The sequence below is a fragment of the Balaenoptera borealis genome, assembly GCF_965194805.1.
Source record: "Balaenoptera borealis genome assembly, chromosome: 1".
Lineage (NCBI taxonomy): Eukaryota > Metazoa > Chordata > Mammalia > Artiodactyla > Balaenopteridae > Balaenoptera > Balaenoptera borealis.
Genome location: NC_138860.1, coordinates 9,362,607 through 9,377,024, shown reverse-complemented (window position 1 = coordinate 9,377,024; position 14,418 = coordinate 9,362,607). Strand labels below are relative to the sequence as shown.

Genomic DNA, 14,418 nt, shown 5'->3' with positions numbered 1-14,418 from the left:
GAAATGAAATGGAGGTATTTGTAATGAGGTGGATGGAGTTAGAGTCTGTCATACAGAGTGAAGTAAGTCAGAAAGAGAAAAACAAATACAGTATGCTAACACATATATACGGAATCTAAGGAGAAAAAAAAAAAAAAAAAAAGGCCATGAAGAACCTAGTGGCAAGACGGGAATAAAGACACAGACCTACTAGAGAATGGACTTGAGGATATGGGGAGGGGGTGGGGTGAGATGTGACAGGGTGAGAGAGTGTCATGGACATATATACACTACCAAATGTAAAACAGATAGCTAGTGGGAAGCAGCCGCATAGCACAGGGAGATCAGCTCGGTGCTTTGTGACCACCTAGAGGGGTGGGATGGGGAGGGTGGGAGGGAGGGAGATGCAAGAGGGAAGAGATATGGGAACATTTTGTATATGTATAACTGATTAACTTTGTTATAAAGCAGAAGCTAACACACTACTGTAAGGCAATTATACTTCAATAAAAATGTTAAAAAAAAAAAAAAAAAAAAAAGAAGTGAGGGTGGTTTGGGGTCCCCAAAACTCTGTAGTTGCTGTCCGAAGGGAGGGTAGTCTTAATAGATTATTTTCGAGCTTCACAATACGGTTCTCATTTCACTCCATGCAGCACTTATTGTCACTGTAATTTTGTATTTCACTGATTAATACCAATCTCCTCCACTAAGCTCTAAACACCCTTGAGGAGAGGGCTCCTGACGTTTATCATTCCCCAAGCACCTGGCACAGTGTCTGACACATTGCAGACACTCAATCCTTCTTTCCTGAAAGACAGAGCAGGTGGAGTCACACAAACCTAGTACCAATGACCTAAAGCAACAAGTCAGACAGACCCTAGCTTTCTCATCAGTGAAACAGTAACAAGACAACAATGTTTTGCAGAGAAGCATTACCAAAAGGGTCATTCCTGGATCCTTATACACAAATTGTAACTACTAGAAGACACCTTCTTTTCTCGATATTTTGTTAATCAATGATCCACACATATGCACACTTCCAATTAGAGCATGTGATTAGCATAAGACAGGCGGTATTACCTCTCTAAAATGATGCAATTCCATCCATAAATACCAAAACTATGCATTTAATCTGTATGACGTTATCACAAATAAATATAATTTTAATTAAATGTTTTAAGTATCTGAAAATATTCCTCAGAGTCCAGAGACCCTGGATTGGAAATCTTTACTATAAGCTCTTGAAGCCTAGAACCAAGGATTATATATTAATGTAATATATACTATAAAATTTCTAGCATAGGCTCATAGGAGGCATACACTAAAAATACTGATAGATATTATTGTTGAATTACTGATCAGTTTAATAGAAACTGCTGGCATAATATAGTATAAAAAAATATAATTGGGAAATCACTAAACTGGCATATTAATAAACATGGTAGGAATAATGTAATACAAATAAAACATTAAATTATAGTAAGGTAGAAATGTAATACAGAACTAGAAAAGTATCAAGGGACTCTAGAAATTATAAATTCATACTCCAGTATCATTTTTTTTTCTTTGTAGAGTACTTTCTTATACCTTAAAAATACCTAGGCCTCTATATGTCAGTCATTGTTAGTGTCTTAGTGAATCCTAGTGTTCTTTAACTGTAATATTCTTTCTACATTTATCAGATACCTACTATGTGTCAGGGATTATACATGAAAACTCCTGAGTTTACAATTTAGTATGGAAGAAATACAATTAAATACACACACAAATATATATGGAAAAAATCTTGAAAAATATAAACTGTTTTAAGTGGTTATCTCTGGAGCAGGGATTATAATGGGCTTTTATTTTCTACATTGTACATTTATAATGCTTACATTTTATATCATGGGTATAGATTCTTATATACCTTAAAAAAACTGTCTTTAAAAGGAGAAAAATCACCTGAAGGACCAAACTATCTGTCCCCTACTTTTTCTCTACTACCTAGATCTTGAAAATCACCAACAGTGATTATAATTATTGTAGTACAATGATAAATATTACAATTTATAAATGGATTATTTGTGTTAGAGAAATAATTAGAATCTCAAAATGTTTATCATTAAGAAATTTAGTTAAATAAATTATAGGACGCTTATACTAAGAATACTTTTAAAAGAGGTGGTGTTGTGATATGGTTAAGAGTATGGACTTCAAGGCAACAGTGCCTGGGTTTGTACCCAGCTCTCCCACTGACTAGCTACATAACTTGGGCAAGTTTCTTAACCTCTCTGGGACTCAGTTTCCACATCTGTGAAATGATGAGGAACCTGTAAAACCACATAGGGTCATTGTGAGGATCAGTTACTACAAATAAATTAATACTAAAAAATAATACATATAAACGTACCTAATAAGCCTTCAATATGTTAGCTAATGCTGTTGTGTGCACTGAAAGTCAAACTTTTATCATTAAGTGAAGAAAAGATGCAAAATATTTTGCACAACAGTCCAATTTCAGTAAAAAAAAATGAATGCGTTAACAAGTGAATAGAAAATGTGGGAGGTAGTATGGCAGGTGGAACCACCAACCTGGGCTTTAGACCTGGGTTTAAATCCTGGATCCGCCATGTACTAGCTGTGTGACCTCAGGCAAGTAAGTTAATTTTTCTAGGCCTCAATTTCTTCAGCTGTGAAATGAGGATAACACCTCATAGGGCCGTTGCAAGGGTTAAATAAATAATATACCTAAAGCACAATATCTGGCACACAGCAAACATGGTAAATGTGGGCTGTTGTTGGTACTGCTATGGTGATAGTTGTTACTAATAAGAAGACACATGCCTGCCTTAGCCACCATTCCATCCCTAGGACCTAAAACAATGCCCAGCACAAAGGAGGTGCTCAACAACTACTTGTTGATTAAATGAATGAGTCAAACTGTTAGAAGGGGTTAGTAGACATGGGTGTGGGAGCACAGGGATATTCACTCATCACTATATATTTCTGTAACTTAAGATACTTTAAGTACACAATGATAAAATAATGTTTTCCTAACCCTTGAAGTAAAGCAAAAAAACTCTAATTTCTCTAAAAACACTCAATTTTTAAAAGTTGGGGGGAAAATGGAAAGAAGTAATAAAATAAGAGAAAAAGGAAAAACAAGTTACTAAGTGGAATAGTAAATGTTTGATTTAAAGGGCAGTAATAAGAATTAGCAGTTTTATTAAAAAGTTTCCACCTTTCTAAAGGTTAATCAGATTATCTTAAGCAATTTTTTGAGTCTCAGAAATAAGTGCAATTTTCAAACAAATGCAATCATATTTAGCTTAGATTTTATACATTAATCAAACCTCTTTCATTATTCTCTTTTTCAGCTTTTCCAAACAATGGACTCCAAAATATGGAGGCACCTAATAATGTTGGTTAAACGTTTCACTGTATACTCCAGAACAGCAGTTCTCAAAGTGGGGTCCATGCAACCGTGGGAATTCCTAAGACCATTTTCAAGGGGTTTGTGAGCTAAAAATTGTTTCCGTAATAATTCCAAAACTGTTTTTGCTTTTTCCTCCTGCTTTCTTATTTACACTGTAGCACAACAGCAGTCGAGGGTAAAACTGCTGGTATTTTAGCATATACCTAGGCAGTGGCATTAAACTGTTTCACTGACACACGTGCATAATTTAAAAAATTAACAAAACAAAAACCTGTTTTAGTGAAGAATGTCTTTGATAAAGCAGTAAAATTTTTATTATATTTTGACCTCAGAGTACAAGTCTTTAATATTATGGTTGAGTGAAACAGGTGGTACAAATAAAGCACTTCAGCTGCAAACCAAAACATGCCAGTTGATTCCAGGAAAGGCATTAGTACAATTGTTTGAACTGTCAGCTAAGTTGGCTGCTTTTTCTTGGAACATCATTTTTACTTGAAAGGACATACAGCAGACAAATACGGTTGTTCAGACGGCATCTGGCAGATATTTTCTTGAAAATGAGTGAAATGAGTCTGTCACTTCAAGGAAAACATCTGACAGTATTTGTTGTCCTTCATAAAATTTGAATTCTCAAGTGAAAATTAGAATTTTGTAAGATTCAGATCCATAGATCCACCACTGTGAGTTTAAAAGTTTCAGGATACTTTATCAATTCTTCTAATGATACAGATGCTGATATTAACAAATGTGACTTGTTGATAACACATATAATCGTGTCAACATTTAGAAAATCTGCCTAAGTTGGTAAATTTTCAAAATGACCAATGCACAATGTTATAAGATCCTCCAAGAGTAAAAGATCCTTTTGAAGAGCAAGATAAACCAAAGGATTTTTATATATCAAAATACAAAGCTCATTAATATGATCTCAGATTTCACACTGCAACCAATCTTTAGGAGAGGAACATTTTTGGAGTTTTGATATAATATCAAAGAATATCCATAATTTCCTGGAAAAGAAATTAGCATACTTCTCCCTCTCCAACTACACATATGTGTGAGACTAAATCATATACTTCAACCAAGAACAAAACGAAACGAAAACATTGCAACAGACTGAATAAAGAAGCTGATAGGAGAATCCAGCTGTGTGCTATTAAGCCAGACATTAAAGATACTTACAAAAATGTAAGATAATGCACTTGTCTCACTACTCTTTTGCTTTGGTAAAGATATTTATGCTTCATTAAAAAAATACCTTATCATTAACATGTAATGAATTTATTGTTACTTTTAAAGCAATTAATAAATATTTTCAGTGTCTCAGTTTTAATGTCTAAATGATGAATACTAATAAATATAACCCATATAAACAGAAGGTCTTTGGGGCTCTCAGTAATTTTTAAGAATGTGGAGGAGCCCTAGGACCGAGAAGTCTGAGAACGGCTGCACTAGAGACACAGGTGGAAGAGCCCTGTGTTGTGAAGAGGGCTGCTCTTGAGACGCCACAGCATCCAAGGACCATACCTGCTTGGCAAAGAATATCGTGTCAAGTCTGGAGTCCTGAACCACAGAGCCTGCTGGTTCTTCTCCTGGCTGCCACTTGAAAAGAAAAATCAGCCCATGAACTGGCCTACAAAACAAAAAAATACCAGTTAGTGACACCAAACCTTGCTTCTTTTAACACACTGTCAATATGTTAAGTTTTAGTCGTTTACTTAACAAATAACAATGCAAATGAAGTAACTTTGAGAAATTTTTTTAAGATTTCTATTGCTGTTCATAGTTACTAGAATGTTGCCTAAGACACGGCTAACAAAACTTAAAAAAAATACATCAATTAAAATGAAATTATAGGGCTTCCCTGGTGGCGCAGTGGTTGAGAATCCGCCTGCCGATGCAGGGGACACGGGTTCGAGCCCTGGTCTGCGAAGATCCCACATGCTGCGGAGCAACTAGGCCCGGGAGCCACAACTACTAAGCCTCCGCGTCTGGAGCCTGTGCTCCGCAACAAGGGAGGCCGCAATAGTGAGAGGTCCACGCACCGCGATGAAGAGCGGCCCCCGCTTGCCGCAACTAGAGAAAGCCCTCGCACAGAAACGAAGACCCAACACAGCCATAAATAAATAAATAAATAAAATTTTTAAAAAAATGGAATTACAATGAAAGGAATAATCTCAAATCTGTGCATTATTCAATTCTACCTTATATTACCTCACTTAAAAACAGAAAGAACATAGCAAAACTAGAAGAAGCTGTTAACCCTAGACTGAATTCTGATATACATGAATAAAGTTCACATAGGATGTTTACAGATAAACGGCTGCTAGCATAAATACTATGAAATATAGGACGTCGCCTTCATATAATTATTGGACGCATGAGCAACCGTCACACTACAGTATGACTGGATGTTGCATCTCACACATAATGAAATCACCACCTCCCCAAAGGAACGGTTGTTGCCCACAAACCGTTAAACCACCACTTCAGGATTCTCTCCAGTCTATCTTTCACCACTGCCTTCCATGCCACAAAAATCTTTCCTATCCCTTACAGACAGGTCAAATGATGCATCTTTAATTAACCTTCCCTGATCATCCAGCCAGGATTTCTCTCTTATTCCATCTAAAATGATTGCTCTCTTTGTGGGGAAGAAGAAAATAGGGGGAAGGGAACTGTCTCCTTACTATAAAAAACATATCCCTACAGTCCCCATTCCAGGACCTAAGAATGCTCCCCGCAGTGAAAACTCCCTCGCCCTCCATTTGCAATCCAGGGTCAATGCTTGGAGGTTGGCGGTTAAGGAGAGGCCCAGAGAAGTCAGAAGGACGGAGTGAGAGGAAGGTACTTTCTGGCATCAACATTTGGAATCTGAACTGTAACCTCCCCAAGAAGCAATGTAATAATGTATAAAAAAAAGTTCTGGGGCTTCCCTGGTGGCACAGTGGTTGAGAGTCCACCTGCCAATGCAGGGGACACGGGTTCGAGCCCTGGTCCGGGAAGATCCCACATGCCGCGGAGCAACTAAGTCCGTGCGCCACAACTACTGAGCCTGTGCTCTAGAGCCCACGAGCCACAACTACTGAACCCACGTGCCTAGAGCCCTTGCTCTGCAACAAGAGAAGCCACCGCAATAAGAAGCCCACACACTGCAACGAAGGGTGGCCCCCGCTCGCCGCAACTAGAGAAAGCCTACGTGCAGCATGAAGACCCAACACAGCCAAAAATAAATTAATTTTTTTAAAAAGTTCTGAATTACTATTAATATACATTATCTATCAAATATAGTTTTGTAGACTGACCTATTATTCATGTGTTTTATGTTAAAATGTTTTCCATGTTCTAACAGTATTGATCTATAAGTGAAAGTTGTAAAAAATCAACCTATCAGTACTTTGTTGATATGGAATTACAGAGACTTAGTTTTGAATCCCTTGCAAATTACTTATCTATGAGCCTCAGGTTCTTGGTTATAAAATGGGAATAATACCTACCTCACACAATTGAAAAAAATCTTAAAGGAGATAATGTGTTCAGCCTAAGGTAATCCAAGTAAAATAAACTCATGAAAGTTTGCTTAACTATAGACATATTACTTTTAGTAAAAACATACTTACTTTAATTTTTCAAAATTCTCAGGCTCTAAACTCCATATTTCTTCTACTTGGGCTCCTCGGCAACCTGAAATAAGAAATTATTTCTTCAGAAGACAAAATAACTCATTTTTTTTCCTTCGCCATTAAATAAAATATTAACTGAAAGAAAAGCATATTTGGGGGCGATAAGACATGACAAATTAAAATGGTAAAACTGGTAAGGCTCACAGTCAAATCCTAGTCCTACCTTTACTATTTCCTAATTATTATAGTGGGAGTATATTCCTTTGACAACTTTAAAAAGTTTCAAGATTTATTTTCACTGGAACACCACCCCATGACTCCTCCTTCTCAGTCTCTCTCAATCTCTGGCTCCTCTCCACCCACTCTCTTCACTCAGCTGCTATGTTTCCACAGCTCTGCCCGCAGCCCCCTTTTTTCCTTACTGTACACTTAATTTTTAAAGTGGTAATAGGGGCTTCCCTGGTGGCGCAGTGGTTGAGAATCCGCCCGCCAATGCAGAGGACACGGGTTCAAGCCCTGGTCTGGGAAGATCCCACATGCCACGGAGCAACTAAGCTTGTGCACCACAACTACTGAGCCTGTGCTCTAGAGCCCGCGAGCCACAACTACTGAGCCCGTGTGCCACAACTACTGAAGCCCGCACGCCCAGAGCCCATCCTCTGCAACAAGAGAAGCCACCGCAATGAGAAGCTCGCGCACCGCAACAAAGAGTAGCCCCCGCTCGCCGCAACTAGAGAAAGCCCGCAGGCAGCAACGAAGACCCAACGCAGCCAAAAATAAATAATAAATAAATAAATAAAGTGGTAATAAATAGCTACCACTTAACAGTGAATTTCAGAACGCTATTTAGTTCTGACCCTTTTCCTAAATTCCAATTCTATACACTTTAAAAATTTAATTTAATATCAACTACATCAGAGTCCCCCAATATGTTCTTCTCTACAACAGTGGTTCTCAACCAGGATGATTTTTTTTATGCCTCTGCACCCCCCCACCCCCGCCAGGGAACATCTCAAAATGTCTGAAGACATTTTTACCGTCACTACTGTCACTTGGAGGGGGGGGGGAGGTAGCATCTAGTAGGTAGAGGCCAGAGACACTGAACATCCTACATTGCACAGAATAGCCCCTGACAACAGAGAATTATCTGCCCCAAAGTGTCAAGATAAAATGAATTATCGGGCCCAAAGTGTCTAACCCCTGCAAGGCAAGTCAAGAGTACCAAGGTCGAGAACTGTGCTCTAGTAGTTCATATGGTGGTAATGGTGTACTCGTTAAGAGCCTGGCCTCCAAACTGCCAAGGTTTGAACCATGGCTCCTCCATTTACCAGCTGTATGACCACTGAACCTCTCTGCTCCCCATACTCATAGAGCAGTTGTGAGAAATAAATGAGATAACTTACTATCTCATAAGGTAATTTATTATGCATGAGATACATTTAATACAATGCCTTGGCACAGTTGAAGGATCCATTAAATGTCAGGTAGCATTATGATCACAACAGAAAAAAACAGCCGTATTTACCAGTAACTTCAATGTGTAAAGTGCTTTGAATGCATTATCTCTAATCCCTGCAAGGAAAGTATTATATGGAAGAGGCTTAGGGATGTTAGGTGTCTTGTCTAAATTCACTACAACTAATATATGACAAAAAGTTAATTAAAACCCATGTCTGGTTCCAAAGTCTGGGCACTTTCTATTGTTCCAGATTGTTTTCAAGTGAGTGCTGGAGAAGCCTTTAGATCACATGCAAAAATCTGTGGTTTAAAAAAAAAAAATACTGGACCAACCAACTATGTGACTTTGGGCATTCATACCATTCAGTACCTCAATTTGCTCTGCTCAGCAAATATCTATTAGCTCTCACCCAAGTATTAAAGATACAGGTACAAGGAGAGTTACTTCGTTATTTGTAGTAGAGAAAACTAGAAACAACCTGAATGTCTAGAACAGGTTGCTAGACGTCCACATACATTAATTTGGGAAAAAAAGCTTGTTTAAGTGTGAACCTATATTTATACGTGTATCAAGAAAGGGCACAAAAGAACACTAATGCACTTGTTAACACTGGTTATGCTATTGGAAATCAACTGTAAAAAGGCCAAACATTAAAACATTGCACATATCATACAAAAACACAACAAAAGCCACTGAATTAAAAGAGCCCCAAAATCTTTTGCAAAGGTATAATTTCAAGTGGTGACACTGTTTAAATAACCTCATGTTAGACACATACACATCTCTGTGTAAGGAAAACATAGTACTTAACTGTTAGCATCTATCTCCTTATATACATTCAATTCTAATAATCCCCTTATGTACATTCAATTTCAAATAATGCATGGTATAATGGAAAGAGAAATAAGCAATGATTCAAGAGAACTGGGTTGTAATTCTACCACTGCCTTTAAGTTCTTTACCTTGAGTGAGAACATGTCTTTGAGCCTCACTTTCCTCATGTTTAAAACAAGAATACTACCCGCTTCATCCAATCCACACAACTCTTGTGAGGTATACATTCTCAAATACCAAACACAAAGAATCACCATGCTGATTCCTCTAATATATATTAAGTAAAAAGTTGAGTGGGGGCAGGGGGTAGGCTTTAAAAAGTTAACGATTCACTGGTATTTAACAAATACATTCAGCCCTCTGTATCCAACGGGTTCTGGGTCCGCGGATTCAGCCAACCGCAGGTTGAAAGTAAGTGCCAAGCATGGTATTAGGCCCTAACAAGGACAGGAAATAATAAACTATTTTAACGATGCTTAAGAACTTCAACCTAGTAGGAAACAAGCTCATATAACACAAAGACAGTACAGTCTGCATATTTTGCATATGAAAGGTACACACACGGGATGCGCTCTGGAAGTTAAGAGGTGGGCGACTATCCTTGCTGATCAGAAAAAACTTTAATGTATAGTTGAACTGGGGGACTTCCCTGGCGACCCAGTGGTTAAGACTCCCTGCTTCCAATGCAAGGGGCTCGGGTTTGATCCCTGGTCAGGGAACTAAGAACCCACATGCCGCGCAGCCAAAAAAATTAAATAAATAAATAAATAATTTAAAAATAGTTGAACTGGGTCTTAAATAGGATGACCAAACAATCTGTCATTCAAAGCAGAACACTGCTTTTATTAAGTTGATTTTACTTAATAGGACAGTAAATAAATTTTTAAATTAAAATGTTTTAAAACATTTATATCTTGACCAACACATTTGTATTATAGCACTGGTGGCTCCATAAAAGTCTATTCAAAAACTAATTCTAGGGCTTCCCTGGTGGCGCAGTGGTTGAGAGCCTGCCTGCCAATTCAGGGGACACGGGTTTGCGCCCTGGTCTGGGAAGATCCCACATGCCGCGGAGCAGCTGGGCCCGTGAGCCACAACTACTGAGCCTGCGCGTCTGGAGCCTGTGCTCCGCAACAAGAGAGGCCGCGATAGTGAGAGGCCCGCGCACCGCGATGAAGAGTGGCCCCCGCTCGCCGCAACTAGAGAAAGCCCTCGCACAGAAACGAAGACCCAACACAGCCAAAAATAAATAAACAAAAACTAATTCTAAAAATAATTTTCTTAACAATATACCTGGAGTCTTTCTCCCCGAGAAAAATCCTCTGGTGAGGCTCTCCCAATCTGTTGCCAGTGACTTAAATTTAATTGACTGGTAGGGATGCTATCTTGCAACACGCAGTTCTGACAACACTGATTGCCAGTCCCCTAACCGTATCAACAGGTCTACCAGAAGCAGCAGGCGTGGGCCCAGCTTCTGCACCTCCCATGAAAAACAGCCCTTGATATCTTCCCCAACCCCACTTTCAGTTATTTCATGGCACAGACAAATGTCATTTAGCTGGTGATGTGACCAAATAGGAAAAACCGTATTGTCAGCTCTAAGGCAATCTCTCTGAGGACTGGACTCAATTATGTGAAATGAACAGGCAGCCCTAAGCTGGAGGCACTGTTAACTTGTACCCCTAATAAGAAGGTCCCATTTTGGAGGCCCCAACGATTATAATCAACACTTGCTTCCAAGCGTACCATGTGCTCATAACTATACTTTTATTTCCTGTGTGAATGGCTATACTTTTAATTAATGCCAGGCATTAACTCACCTCTCTCCCCAAAACAAGGTGACATGCACCTTACAAGTGTCTGAAACAGACCTTCACGTAAAGGAAACACCACATTGGCTCTAAGTCACTCAGATCTGCCTCAGTTCAGGGGCCTGAGTTGTTGTGGGTGATGGAATTCTTCTAGACTTCTTCCCTGCAGACCCAGGCAGAGTCTGCACAATCACGAATACACCCTGCTATATCTGAGTTAATGCCTTAAGCTGAGAGGAAAGGCTGATACAAAGACTTGAAAAAGTCACCTGGCTCCCTAACAAAAACACTCCAAGAGATAAATTAAACAGATTTGGTACCAGCCCTGCAGGTCAGGTCAGATTAATCAGAGTAGCTGAGGGAATGGCATATTTGGTATAGAAAGAAAGGATGGGTTTTGTTGGGAGACAATTCTCAATGGGTTTCTACTGTTACTGCTTGTCTTCTGAGAGGAATTACCAGATTTGTTCAAAACTGTCTTTTCAAGGATGTCAAAATAGTAAACAGACTTGAAAGGCAGAGATATTTTCTCCCTCTGGGGCAGAGGGAAGACTTATTGCTGTCTGTAATAATAGTATCTCCCTAGAGCTAAAGGTTGAGCAAGTTTGCTAGCAGCCTCTTTTAACATTGGGAGCTCCCTAAGGTTGGGGGTTTCTCAGCTATGACAGAAAGTCATGCATGCAGCATCTACCTCCGAAGTGGACTTATGGACTTAAAGGACAAGGGAACCAATGCAAACATGAATCTCCTGTTGCCTACTGTGCCAGGAGTAATACAATCCTTTAGCTATAAAGCTGAAGTTGTCTGCCAGCATCTATAAAATAGTGGCAGGCCCATTTGTCAGCTGGCAAGCAGGGTAAAATCTAACACTTCGTAATTCTTAACAGATGCTGGATTTTCTCAAATGCCTTTTGCAATTATTGAGATAATCTAATCGTATGGTTTTTCTTGTTTAGTTTAATATGGTGTAAATCTCAAATGTTAAACCAACCCTGAATTCCTGGGATAAACCCCTCTCAGTCATGATATATTGTCTATTTAATATATTATTGGATTTGATTTGCTAATATTTTGTTTAGAACTTCTGCATCTATGTTGATGATGGATATGGGTCTGCAGTTTCCTTTTCTTATAATGCCTTTGTCTGGTTTGGGTGTTAGGATAATGCTGACCTTCATAAAATGAGTTGGGGAGTACTTCCTCCTCTCCAATGTCTTTGGAAAAGCTTGTGTAGAAATGGTATTACTTATCCCTTAAATACTTGACAGAATTTATTAGTGAAGCCATTTTGGCTAGAGTTTTCTCTGTGGGAAAATTTTAAATTACAATTTCAATTTCTTTAATACACATAAGGCTATACTGTTTATTTATTACCTCTTGAGTGAACTTTGGTAATTTGCATCTTTAAAGGAATTTGTACATGTCATCCAAGTTGTCAAATTTATTTGCATAAATATTTATTAAAATATTCACTTATCCTTTTAATATCTGTAGAATCTGGGACTTTCCTGGTGGTGCAGTGGTTAAGAATCCGCCTGCCAACGCAGGGGACATGGGTTCGATCCCTGGTCCGGGAAGATCCCACATGCCACGGAGCAACTAAGCCCGTGAGCCACAACTACTGAGCCTGTGATCTACAGCCCATGAGCCACAATACTAAGCCCACAATCTTGAGCCCGTGAGCCACGACTACTGATCCCACGTGCCACAACTACTGAAGCCCTCACGCCCAGAGCCTGTGCTCCACAACAAGAGAAGCCACTGCAATGAGAAGCCCGCGCACTGCAACGAAGAGTAGCCCCCGCTCGCAGCAACTAGAGAAAGCCCACACGCAGCAACGAAGACCCAATGCAGCCAAAAAAATAACTATTTAATTTTTTTTAAAAAATCTGTAGAATCTGTAGTGATGTCATCTCTCCTATTCCTGATATTGGTCATTTGTCTCCTCTCTTTCTTCCGATCAGTCTGACTAGAGGTTTATGTATTTTATTGATCTTTGAGAAACCAGCTTTTGGTTTCATTGACTTTCTCCACTATTTTTTTCTTTCCTGTTTTACTAATTTCAACTCTGATCGCTATTACTTCCTTTTATCTGCTTACTTTAGGTTTAATTTACTCATCTTTTTCTAGTTTCTTGAAGGGAAAGCTGAGGTCACTGATTTGTTGTAGCAAATCCAGTCCCTGTTACTCTATCTTGGCTGGAAGCAGAAATACACAGCCTCTATTTTTAATTAGTAGACTATCCTAGTTTGTTTTGCTGCATTTATGAATTACGTATGCATTGTATCAATTAAAAGTATAGTTCTGCTCCATCAGTTTCTTAATTTAATAAGAACTTTGTTTTACCATGATGTTATATTCCACCAAAAATTTTATTTAATATATTCACTCAACTCACATATAATTTCCCCTTCAATGAAGAAACTTAAATCTACAATAGCATTCATAATACAATAAGATGTTTCACTTTTGAAAGAATAAACTTCCAAAGGTTTTTTAAATCCATGAATTGAATGAGGAAAAAAGAAAATGATTGGAATAAACTCAGTCTCTTTGAAGCATCTGATGGTGATATACAACTACCATCATTTAACTTTTTGCAAAGTTCTTCTTCTGCTAATTAAACCAGTCTAATAACTATAGCTTCAGTTTTCATTTGTGCAGGTACAGAAGGTGCAGTTCCATGGCAGTCTCTTACGCATGCTTTTATTTAAATCATTTTCAATTCCAAGTTTTCTGCATGTATGAAATTGAAGCAAAAGCTGTTAACAGAATGGACTAATTTTAAAATAAACAAATTTGCCTGATACGTTTCTTAAGGTTAACTCTAACATGTCATAATAGTTAAGGTTTTGAAGGTAACGTTTACGGCTAAAACCTGCAGACATCTCAAACTCAGTGTATGTCCAAAGCTGAACCCATTTTCTTGTCCATCAAGCCTACTCTTCTCTTGTACTTGTACTTCACCAGTCTCCCAAGCTAGAAACTAGAGTCATTGTCACCTCTTTTTCCCTACATCCCAGCAGTTAACAGTCCTGTGGATTTAAATATAGCAAAAATTATTGAATCTACCTCCTCCTCTCCAAATCACTACTTTATGTGTGGAGCCAATCATCTCAAATTCTGACCATTTTAAGAGGCTTCTAGCTTCTCTTACTTCATTCCAATCTACCCTGCACACTACAAGTAGTAAATCTTTTTAAATTATAAAAATATCATTTCAGCCTTGAAATATCTTTGACAGTTAAGTCCCCAGGGGCTACAGGGCAATCCACACTACACAACATGGCACAC

General features: G+C 38.5%; 1 protein-coding gene across 6 annotated transcripts in view; it reads right to left on the bottom strand.

Annotated features, from left to right (window-relative positions):
* Positions 1 to 14,418, bottom strand: part of UCHL5 (ubiquitin C-terminal hydrolase L5) — a 52,296-nt gene that overhangs the window by 36,389 nt on the left and 1,489 nt on the right. For all 6 annotated transcript variants that reach the window (XM_082395214.1, XM_082395211.1, XM_082395213.1 and 3 more), the window contains 2 exons: positions 7,018 to 7,081; positions 4,925 to 5,030 (listed from right to left, as the gene is read on the bottom strand). Coding sequence is in view for 5 of the 6 variants with exons in the window: in XM_082395211.1 (XP_082251337.1) it covers positions 4,925 to 5,030; positions 7,018 to 7,081 (170 nt within the window). In the remaining variant the exon portion in view is untranslated. The remainder of the gene's footprint in view (positions 1 to 4,924; positions 5,031 to 7,017; positions 7,082 to 14,418) is intronic.